The following is an 11,390-nucleotide window of genomic DNA, read 5'->3' on the forward strand; positions in this document are numbered from 1 at the left end:
TCACTTACGCACAGTAAGCAATAATTGTAAATATTGTTACAAATAACAAAACAAATATAAGTTATTTGAAAATTTCAAAAAATTCTGAAATAATTCTTAATACTCTGTGCTCATTTCCTTTGCAATTTTTCAAAATAAACATCCCAGATGAGCTAAATTTTGAACTTGCGAAAAAGCAATATATTTTGCAAGTTCCACAAATTTTAGAGTGGCTGTTTACCTTTATAACCCCAAATTTTGGTAAACAAGGAGTCTTAGTTACTTTAGCTAACAATTTGGTATATTTTGTACTCTATAGTATACCTTGAATGTATCAGTGATGCCAATTTGTCCTTTTTCCGGACAGATCTGTCCTGTTTTTAACGTTTCATCCGGAAAAAAATTGAAAATCATCCGCATACCTGAAATCTGTCTTTTTTTAGATTTTTCATCCGGAAATCTGTCCTTTTTTTTTAAATCTAATATAAATTCTTTATTTTCCTAAAATAGTTGCTTTCACGCTCCAATTTAAATTTATTAGTAGCTGTAAAATTTGAAACAGGTGGCAACTTTTCGCGGCTGCCATACCTATATCGACAGTTTGGTAAAAAATTAATCGAAAAACTCTATTCACGGTTTACTTGCACTCTCTGTTTCGGTACTGGACACACAATTTCAAAATTTGTATTATTAATGTATTTGTATTAAATTCAAAAAAAAATGTATAAGCAAAAGTTTCGGGACTGTTGGCTACTGCAGCCCGATTTTAAAGATTGGAGTAGCCATAATTCAGACATTAACAAGGCTTATTTCAAATACTGCAAATGCAGTATTAACTGTAAAATTGACCAAATAAGAGTGCACTTGACGACAAAAAAACATACGCAAAATACATCAAGTTTAGTGAAACAAAGTAAAATTTATTTCGAGCCGGTCAAATCTTCAGAAACTTGTCGCCAAGAAGCTGAATTAGTATTAGAAGTGAATTAGTAAAAACACATTTTGACGCCAAGAAGGTTAAATTGCACAGAACCAAGTGCACTAACCTTATTAGAAATGTAGTTTCTGACAGACACTGCCTGTGCCTGAAAAGTATCTCCAAATAATTGGCTTCATGGCTACTTATGAGGACAGCAATAATGACGAAGGAAAAATAATCGAAGCTGCCTTAAAACTATTATCTTAATAATAAAAAACAAAATTATTGTAAACAAACATTTTGTCCCTTTTTCTATCATTTTTATAATATTTTCATCCTATTTTTCCTGTTTTTTTCTCAATCTGTCCTTTTTTTTCGAAAAAATATTGGCATCACTGGAATGTATATTACTTCGGTATATTTTAAGAATAAAGCTTTTGATTAAAATACTCATTCTTGAATGATTAGTTTCAATTATTGACATGATTATGATATATGGACAGCCCCATACCAGAAACATATTTAACAGGAATTGCTACAAAAATTGCCGCTTCTATAAGCTCTTATTCTCACATGAGATGAATTTATTTGGAAATGAGTAACTAATATACAGTAATCACAGCTTTTGTAAGCATTACATTTTGGAGCATTTGTCGATTTCTTAATAAAACGCTGTTTCCAAATAATCGAAATCTTGTTTATTTCCGCGTAACTCCATATGAAAACAATCGTCAATAATTTTCACGGCGGCATTTCGTTTCACAGTTTCCAGCATAAAATGAATAAAGGGTACGGTACTGATATTCCAATGCTGGAATTTACATATATGTATGGATGTCAAATTAGCTGTTCCACAGACGAAAAACCCGACATCAGAATTGTTAATTGCGATCTCATATAAAAATATAAAGAATTTTAAAAATATGAAAAAATAGCGTGTTAGGCATTTTCCTGGGAAGATAAATAGTCACAGGACTGCATGTGAAATATAAAATCCAAAAAATTTGATTGGGATATTATTGCCATAGAAATAGACAAGGAATGTGAGCTCATCAGTTTCTTACAATAATTTAATTTGTGTGGACGTAAATGTTTGCTTTTTCGTAGGTCATTTATATTACTAATGATTAAAAATTTGAATCAAACTTAATCTGCGTGCAACAATAACCTTTGATATTAAAACTTTCTGGAAACCTTAATGACCCTAAATTTTACACGGAAGTGATAAATCAACAAAAATGTATGGCCACAGCACTCAAACACAAGCACATACTACTGCAAGTTGGTTGCAAGATTTTCTTGATTTTAATGCAATATGCAGTCTTGCGACTTCAGAATTTTACAGGAATGTATGTATAGTGAAGTCAAATCAACTGTTTCACATGCGAAAAATAGACAATTTTATTGTACACAACATAAGGATGGATAATTAAAAAAAATAAAATTAAAGGAAGGTGAGACATTTTCTCGAGAAGGGAAAATATGACTAATGAAAGCTGTGGAGTTACAGGATTGTATATATTTTTGTTAAATAGCTTTCCCGAAACACATGAAAAGTTACTTAACAACTTTAAGAATTATTTACCAATTTCTGGGAGTAATCAAGTGGAGTCAGGATAGGAAGGCGATGGCCCCTAACAGAAGTATAATTTCAACTTTTTAAGTTTAATTTGTGGTCTTGGTTTCGAAAATCTCAACCGAATAGATGGCAGAATCATTCCACTCAAAATTTGTCATCGGAGTGAGGTGTGCCACTGCGAAATAGAATTGATGCGAAATTGAGCGGAAGCGATTACTGTGCCACCCCTGAATAAATATTTTGGAATCAAATTTATTTTTAGAATATTGCAAATGGAATTGGCGATTTTATGACACAGCCTGAAAAGTCACTCAGCATTTTTTTGAATATTCATTTTGTATATTTTGTTGTTTGCAGTTTTGCTTTTATTCAAAATTGGTAGCGGGTATCTCACTGTCGACGACACTTGACCGTCGCTTTCTTACTTATTTCGTTTTTAGTTCACTAGTTCACTTCTATGACAATGTGTTTGCAATTTCATTACTTCTGCCATACAAATTTACTATTCTGGCAATACTACCAGTTGCTTGTGAATAGGCTGTTCACCTGACAATGTTTAGTTATTATTTTGCTTTCATTTTGATACTGAGATATGTATACATTCATGAGTGGAGATTTTTGTATTAATTAATTAATGTAACCATTTCGTAAAGAATTAGGGAGTTTAAAATCTTATTATTATTTCGAACTCAATTTCATAATATGAACCAACTTTATTCAAATTATAACAGCCAAATCTTGTAAGTCTCTTATGCTTATTACGCAAATTGCTTTTCTGTACAAAAGATCGTAATACAAGCTGAATTCGACATTTCGAGACGGATATATCTTTTTTCTGCGTGCCCGTCATCAGTGAAATACGCCAGTGAATTTTACCAAGGCACAAAAATGCATATGTATTAGATATCTTTTAGAACAACATAATGTAATATTTTAAGAAATATCTTTAGTATAAAGGTAAATTGCCACAATCATTCCATAAAGCCCCAAGACCTCTGCGAAAATTAAAATGAGAATCATTCCAATAAATAATCGAGGCTGTAAGGCGGTATTGCGGACCCCGACGTCGCCAACTACTCCAATAGCATAACCTGAAGCTAGTCCACACATGCCCACAGACAAACCAGCAGCTAGATGCACATATCCCTTGGCTATGGAATAGGACGTCGCTGAATTCAAGACTCCAGCAATTAGTACAGAAACCACCAAACCATAGATCGCTATAATTCCAGCCATAACAATGGGTATAATAGATTTCATAATCAGTTCCGGTCGCATGACTGCTGTTGCTGCTATCCCAGTACCAGATATTGCGGTTCCGTAAGCAGCTCCAAACGACGATAAAACCATGGCTGCAGATACGCCCATTACTCCATAAAAAGGCCCATACGACGGAAAATTCTCGTACCGCCTAATCGTAGCAGTATTCTCCACACTGTCCATTATATTCAACAAATTTGTTATTTAATAATGTTATTTATTTATTAACAGGTAAATCACATTCGAATGCAAAACTAACTATTGTATTAATGCTTAACTTGACAGTAATAACATAGAAATATTGTTCAATATTACTTAACACTAATAAGCGAGAATTTAAAGTAATGCTTAGAAAGTCCTCAAGTTACTAAGCAGTGTTTGGTGTGCCGGCGGAAAAGTGGAATTTGCAGTGACAGCCTGAACCGGGTACGATGTTGGTGGAAGAGTAAGGCTGGGAGTGGCTGCCATGGCCAGAGACAGCGTTGTCTGTGGCAGTGGCAGCTGAAGTTGTTGCTGTGATTGCTGCTGATGTTGTTTAGTGGTCACAGGAAATGCTTGCGCACTATCTAACGGTCGGTATTGACATTTTTTAGCATGTGTTCGCATATTGCTGGACTGTGTAAATGCCTGGTTGCAATTCGGATGCGGACATACATAGGGCTTGCAGCCCGTGTGGTAATTGAGATGAGTCTTCAGATGGTGCTTTTTGGTAAATGCTTTGGGGCAAAGCGGGCAGCTGAAGGGTTTGATGCCAGAGTGCAGACGATGGTGAAGCGTCATATTGCTGCGATCAGCAAAGGATTTGCCGCACACGGAACACTGATACGGTTTCTCGCCACTGTGTGTCCGCATGTGCTGCTTCAGCAGCATTTTGCGGGAGAACCTCTTGCCACATTCGGCGCATTTGTGCGGCTTGACGCCTGTATGAATGCGAACATGCATGTTGAATGCGACGCGTTGATTAAAGGACTTGGGACAGTAGGGACATTCGTATTCTTTCCGGTTTCGATGAATTTTCATATGACTACTGAGGTAGCCCTTGTCATTGAAGGTCTTACCACATTCCGGACATTCTGCAGCAAACTCCTTAGTGCCTCGATGTACGGATAAATGATATTTATAGTTTCGAAGCTGAGAAAAACCTTTGCCACAGTCCGAGCATTCGTAGCGTGGTGATTTGTGTGTCTTTTCATGCGCCTACAGATAGAGAGAGAGAGGGGGGGAGAGAGAGAGTCAAAGAGAGTGAGAATGAGAAAGAAACGTTGGAGAAATGCTGCTCATTGGTTGGTAGCCATTTTGTAAAACAACTCTCATTGAAACCGAAACAGATTATCTAATGTGACTTTATGTATGTGTGCGTGTGTAAAAGTGAGCGTGAGAGATGTAGAGAGAGCACGGGCTGCACCCATGCGCATAACCAGTTCTCGCATCTGCCTCAGACTTCTCTCTCGTCACTTCTGTATTTGGGAGCCTCCATTTTATCTTATTGAGATTTGCATAGGCTCTCTTCGACTCTATTGGCAACTGTTGCTCCGCCTTCGCTTCAGACCGCCCATTTGAAAAGTGTTTACATTGAAGCTGGTCGACAAAGATACGCCCAGTTAGTCTGACAAATTAGAGAAAATGTGATCTTATTGAGGATTTAAAATCCTTGCAATAAAACGCAAGATCTTGTGATCTCACGCAATATGTGCATATGCACATAATCTTCTTGTATGATTCATAAACTGAGCAAAATTATAAAAATTAAGTTGAATACTAAGCTGTAAAATCTGAATACGCGAAGACAATTAAATGTCTGGATCTACAAATAAATATATTTTTTGTAGATTAATGAAACTCACCTGTAATGTTTCAGAGCACCCAAAGACCTTGTCACAAATGCGGCACTTATAGCTGATTTCCTCAGCTATGATTGTGTTTACACTGGATCCGATCTTCGATTGCAATTCAGATGTTGACGCAGATGAAGATATAAGTTTTACATTGGTAACTGTTGTAAGGGAGATGTTCGTGGTACAATTTCTCGCACGAGCTGGCTGGGTACTGCTGGAGCTGCTCACCGAAGAGGCTGCTGGTGATGTCAATGGTGAGAGTTTATAGCCAGCTCCAAATTGCTTATAATAATCCAGACATTCCAGGCAATCGACTCGACTGCAAGCGGCCGAAGCAGCATTCAATTTAGGTTGCGATGGACTCTGCGAATTAATCACATAGGGAGCAAAATATCGCTTCTGATGCTGGGGCTGCGGTTGATGATAGGGGGATGTAGGCGGAGTGGTTATGCCTGCTGCAGCCGCAGCTGCAGCATAAGCTGGTAGCAATTGTGGAAAGAATTGTGCATAGAATTTTGTGGCGCTGGCCATAGCCAGGAAGTCCGGGGGCAACATGGCGCAACTCCTTGCTCTATCGCCCGTGTATCCAGTTGAATTGATTGAAGCGGGCAGTACGTTAGAGGCTGCAACAGGAATTGAAGGTTGTGATGATGTGGGTCCAGGTACTAAAGTTGCAGTGATGACATCTTGATTGCTCCTGGATAAGTCCAGAATATTGTTTGAGTTAGGCTGTGCCTGCGGTGTTCTCTTAACATCATTATCCTTGGCTAAGCCGCCTAAAATGCGGCTGATACTAAAGTCAGTAACTTGCTGTGGCACCGCAGCCGGACCCGGCGCCAACTGTGGGCTAGGAGATGCCGCCATTTCATAGCTGCGCTGCAGCATGGCTTGCTTAAAACCCATACTTTTTTCTTGCGTTATGTTTTTGGCGTCGGCAGCGTTCATATACTTGAACCGTGTCTGAACGTGTGGAACTGTCACGCTACGCGTCGAAAATCGAAATGTGCAGGCTAAAGTGTTGTCAACAGTCCACAACGTCTTGACCAGCTCGATATTGTATTACGGCTTCTGGCTCTCTGGCGTTTAATTGGTTAAAAAACTGGTTTACAACTCAACAGAGAGCCCAGCCCGCTATACGACTGGTATCCAAACTCATACTCACTCTCTGACTGCGACGGCTTCTCAGACTAAGATTTAGCTCAATCTCGCATTCGTACTCAAGAGATTCGGAGCCAATTAAGCAGCCCTAGCTGCCACTGCTGAGACAAAAAGTCGCGCCTCCAATTACGAGAGCTGCCAAAGAAGTGGCCGAGAACAATTTCGTAGTAGCATTTTACTAGTCACATCTATCATAACGTTTATCACAGATCTTTCGTTTTGGGTCTTCTAGCCTGGCTCATGCTCTCCATATGTTCTTTCTCTCCCTCTTGCATTTTCTTTTTCTCTCTCGTTCATACTTGTATGGTTGTGTTGATCACAGATTGTCTTACCAAGATTCCTTTCTCAACGTTGTTTTTGTAATTAATTGTGGTAATAAAATGTGTTCATCGTTAAATTTTCAAAATGTTTTTCTCTTGCTCTTTATACTCAGTTGTTGTTGTTATTTGTTTGTCCGTCTTGCAGAATTGTTGCTCTTAATGTTAATGTTGCTGTTGTTGCATGTGCGATTGTATGAATACTATATTATGGTTATAAGCAAGAAAAAACTATGGTATTGTATTTTGTCCAGTATTATGATTATATACTAATTTAAATTAATGGGATACGTTTATCCAAAGTATGCTACTCTTATATAATTTTCCGTAAATTACCATATATAACATCAAAAACTTAATTCATTTTGCAATGTACATCCCCGCTTCGGGTTTTCGTTATCGGTCTCTTCACACACACAACTAAGATTAAAGTCTTAGTTAACGGGATCGTATAAGTCTCTTTCTGCTTGTTAAATACATTTCCTGCAGGCCCAAAGTTTTAATATCCTACTACCCTACGGGTAGCGGGTATAAAAATTGTTTGTGTTAGAGACAACGCTAGGCAGCGTTTGTAGTTAGATTTGTACTTTTTCTGGAATGTTTAATTGGTTAAAATTTACGCAAAATTTAGTTATGGTAGATCTATATTGTGTTATAATAATTTTGTCATGGGATACATTACTCTAAATACTCTTCTCTTGCTTCATTTCCGCAAAGTGGCAAGAAATATAAATTCATATATAATATTACGTAACAAATATTTATAAGATTTGTAAAATAAATAAAATATACTAATATAGAACTTCACAACTTTATTAAGATTAAAAAATATTGTGTAAGCAAATACTAGCCACCAGAAGTGAATTCTATTTTTTTTCGTCACGTTAGCGATATAGTGTTTATACCCGCTACCCATAGGGTAGAAGGGTATTATAACTTTGCGCCGGCAGGAAATGTATGTAACAGGTAGAAGGAGGCATCTCCGACCCTATAAAGTATATATATTCTTGATCAGCGTCAACAGCCGAGACGATATAGCCATGTCCGTCCGTCCGTCTGTCCGTATGAACACCTAGATCTCAGAGACTATAAGAGATAGAGCTATAATTTTTTTTCGACAGCATTTGTTATGTTTGCACGCAGATCAAGTTTGTTTCAAATTTTTGCCACGCCCACTTCCGTCCCTGCAAATCAAAAAAATCGAATAACAAGCGTAATTTTAAAGCTAGAGTTACGAATTTTGGTATATACAGTAATAACTATAGTAGTTATGATCCCTTAAAATTTGGTTGTCGAAGTTATTAAAGAAATACTTTTGTATGGGCAAAAACGCCTACTTACTAGGGGTCTGAGATGCTTTGGCTGACAATCTGGTATATTGTGCCGTCTATGGTATATTTTGAATGCGGTACTATATCGATATACCACATATACTATTTGGTATATTTTTAGTATTTTTGCAGTATATTTGGTATATTTTGAGAATTATACCGCAAAATATATTGATTTTATTCAAAATGGGTAGCGGGTATCTCACAGTCGAGTACACTCGACTGTAGCTTTCTTACTTGTTTTAAACCTGCTGTAGAGTTCAAGGGTATTATAACTTTGTGCCGGCAGGAAATGTATGTAACAAGCATGAAGAGGCATCTCCGACCTTATAACGTATATATGTACATATATTTTTGATCTGTGCCAACACGAGACGACCTAGCCATGTCAAAATTGTCGAAGTTATTAAAGACATACTTTTGTATGGGAAAAATGCCTACTTACTAGGGGTCTTACTTGCTTTGGCTGAAAATCTGGTACTATATCAATAAAACAATTATACCGTTTGGTATATTTTTAGTATTTTTGTAGTATTGTTGGTATATTTTGAAAATAATACCGGAATATTTTGCTTTTATTTAAAATGGGTAACGGGTACCTCACAGTCGAGCACACTCAACTGTAGATTTCTTACTTCTTTATTCATAACGACAGAGCACAGAACTTTAAAAATGCAAATGTGCAAGGACATAACTATAGTGGAACTACATAAAGTTACACAAGTTTTAGTCTCTTGCAGCAATGTTACGAAATAAAGTTAAATGCGAGTTTGTATAATGAAGTGGTACTTATTTACAGGAGCAAAGCGATGAGTATCCAGATGGAGAGAGGTGATTATAGAGAGGAGATATGCCACAATATTGTAAGCCCAATTAGGGGACAGTTTTTATGCATTGAAAGTACATGAGTTTTCTGCGATCACTTACAAAGTCACCAATATCTGGCTAACTTACCAACTTGTCGCATTGCCAATAGACTGATCTAAGAATAGGGAGTTTTGCTTGATTAATGACGATGCTGTTAGCAAGCGGACGAATTACCAGAAATTCAAGATCTGTATACATTATATTTACGAATATAAACAAAAACTTACAAAGAGAAGTCAACAAAGACAAAATGAGAGAGAGAAAATGAGATTGGAACTTGTTCATTTATTCGTGGAATTCCGCACGATCATTTACATAAGCAAGGTAAAGAAACTTTAAATTTTAATTACACTCACTAAATCATCGACCCATACCAGGGTTCTCTAGCCCCGACTTGTGGTTGCATGACTAATGTTTATTAGCTGCTAATGGTTTGTTTTACAAAAGCTACGTGGCTTTGCAGCTTGCGAACGTGGACGTGGGGCCTGGAGTCTGAGTTCGAATCTGGATTCCCAAACTCCAGGCAAAACAAACTGTTTCACCCGTTGACATTTTGACAAATTCTCATGAGCTCACTACTGTCATGTGGGGATCCAACGGGCTCCAATGTAAGCTGATACCTATCTGATATGGTGCCCGTGTGTGCCTTACTGTCATCTCTGACTCCACACTCTTGCGCTCACTCCTCTTCACGGCTTCAGCTTCCTCTTCGCTCTCGTCGACGCACACGGTCTCAATCTTATTCTCTTGCTGATCATCGTTCAACCTATTAATTTTCCGCTTGTTTTTCGCCCCACCTGTTCGGCCTTACGCTGTCGTTGTCGTTGTCATTGTTGTTCTTGCTGTGTTTGTTGCCGTGATTGTGGCTCTTTTTGAATATCCATGGGGTGGCCAGCATTTATCACATTTCTTGTGCGTCTAAACTCTTTCACTTTGTTGAACTTTAATGTCATGTGTTATCGGTTAATGATCAGCCGTTGCCAAGTGATTTTCTGTCAGCGGGTGTTTCCCGACGATACAACTCGCGCGCTCCCGATTACCTGTTGCTGTTCGGCTTTTATTTTATTAGTTCTGACTTTAGCGGTGTCTTCTGAATTCGTCTTTTCAAGTATCTTCATATAAAACTCGTCAAAGGAAAGGAATAGGTTGTAGAAAACTTTTGCGTAACTGACATTCATATAATATATACATTTAAATATATGTAAATATTTGATACATATTCTTACGTACATACATACATCTGTTGATCCGAAAATGCCGTTTAATTTAATAATTTGTACAGATGTATGTATTTCGCACTTAAAAATGCTTGATGGAAAAATATTAAATTTCTAGATTAATATTCATTTTCACCTTAATAGACGTGCAAGTTGCTAATACGCCCACATTGATTTGAGTCACAAGGTTCATTATGTACATACATACATATGTACATATGCATGTATGTGCCATAAAAAGGCACAGTAAATAGTCAACATTTGAACGTGGTACGAACAAAAGGTATCTGGCAATGCTTACGGAATCATTTAGGAGGTGTTAGACTATAGTGTTTTCTGTATAATTTATATGTACGTATTCCAAAAAGTTGACCACAAAAGACAAAGAGACGTTAGCATTTACATACAGTCCAACAAAGCGATATTCATAAATAATGTGTATGCATGTATGTGTATGCGCGTACCTGGCTGTCGTTGCTTGCATACTCGTATGTACATGCACACTTATGTATGTATGCATACTATAGTACAATACATACACACATACATATGTATATGTATATGTATGTATGTGTATACAATACATAGTATGCTCGCCGACCTGTGTTGTAGATCACAATCATTTCAATTAATTCAAATATAAAATACGAAATACGCTCGAAATGAGATAGACGGGCGGCTTCGCAAAATAAACCGCGTGCTCAAATATATCAAATTTCAATATCAATGAGCCACACACATAAATCAAGAGACCTCCCCAGTCAGACAGGGTTACCGAAATCCAAAAACGAAAGTGTAGAAAAGCACACGCACTCAAATGGAGCGAACATCTCCAAATGACAGCTGAAAACACATAACACAAAGCTGACTTTTTATGTATCCTAAAAAGACCAAATTTAACGATCTGACGAAAAGCTGTCAAAGTCAA

General features: G+C 37.3%; 2 protein-coding genes across 2 annotated transcripts; both read right to left on the minus strand.

The window, feature by feature from the left end:
* Window positions 1-3,303: 3,303 nt before the first annotated feature.
* Window positions 3,304-4,020, minus strand: LOC132798651 (V-type proton ATPase 16 kDa proteolipid subunit c-like). The gene is made up of 2 exons (XM_060810589.1): window positions 3,689-4,020; window positions 3,304-3,628 (listed from the first exon to the last, which is right to left on the minus strand). Exons 1-2 carry the CDS (start codon window positions 3,918-3,920, stop codon window positions 3,411-3,413), a joined length of 450 nt encoding a protein of 149 aa, XP_060666572.1. The 5' UTR covers window positions 3,921-4,020; the 3' UTR covers window positions 3,304-3,410.
* Window positions 3,972-6,565, minus strand: LOC132798650 (zinc finger protein 883). The gene is made up of 2 exons (XM_060810588.1): window positions 5,582-6,565; window positions 3,972-4,934 (listed from the first exon to the last, which is right to left on the minus strand). The coding sequence occupies exons 1-2, from the start codon at window positions 6,515-6,517 to the stop codon at window positions 4,086-4,088; spliced, it is 1,785 nt and encodes a 594-aa protein (XP_060666571.1). The 5' UTR covers window positions 6,518-6,565; the 3' UTR covers window positions 3,972-4,085.
* Between the last annotated feature and the right edge of the window lie 4,825 nt (window positions 6,566-11,390).

Source organism: Drosophila nasuta, chromosome 2L (genome assembly GCF_023558535.2).
Source record: "Drosophila nasuta strain 15112-1781.00 chromosome 2L, ASM2355853v1, whole genome shotgun sequence".
Lineage (NCBI taxonomy): Eukaryota > Metazoa > Arthropoda > Insecta > Diptera > Drosophilidae > Drosophila > Drosophila nasuta.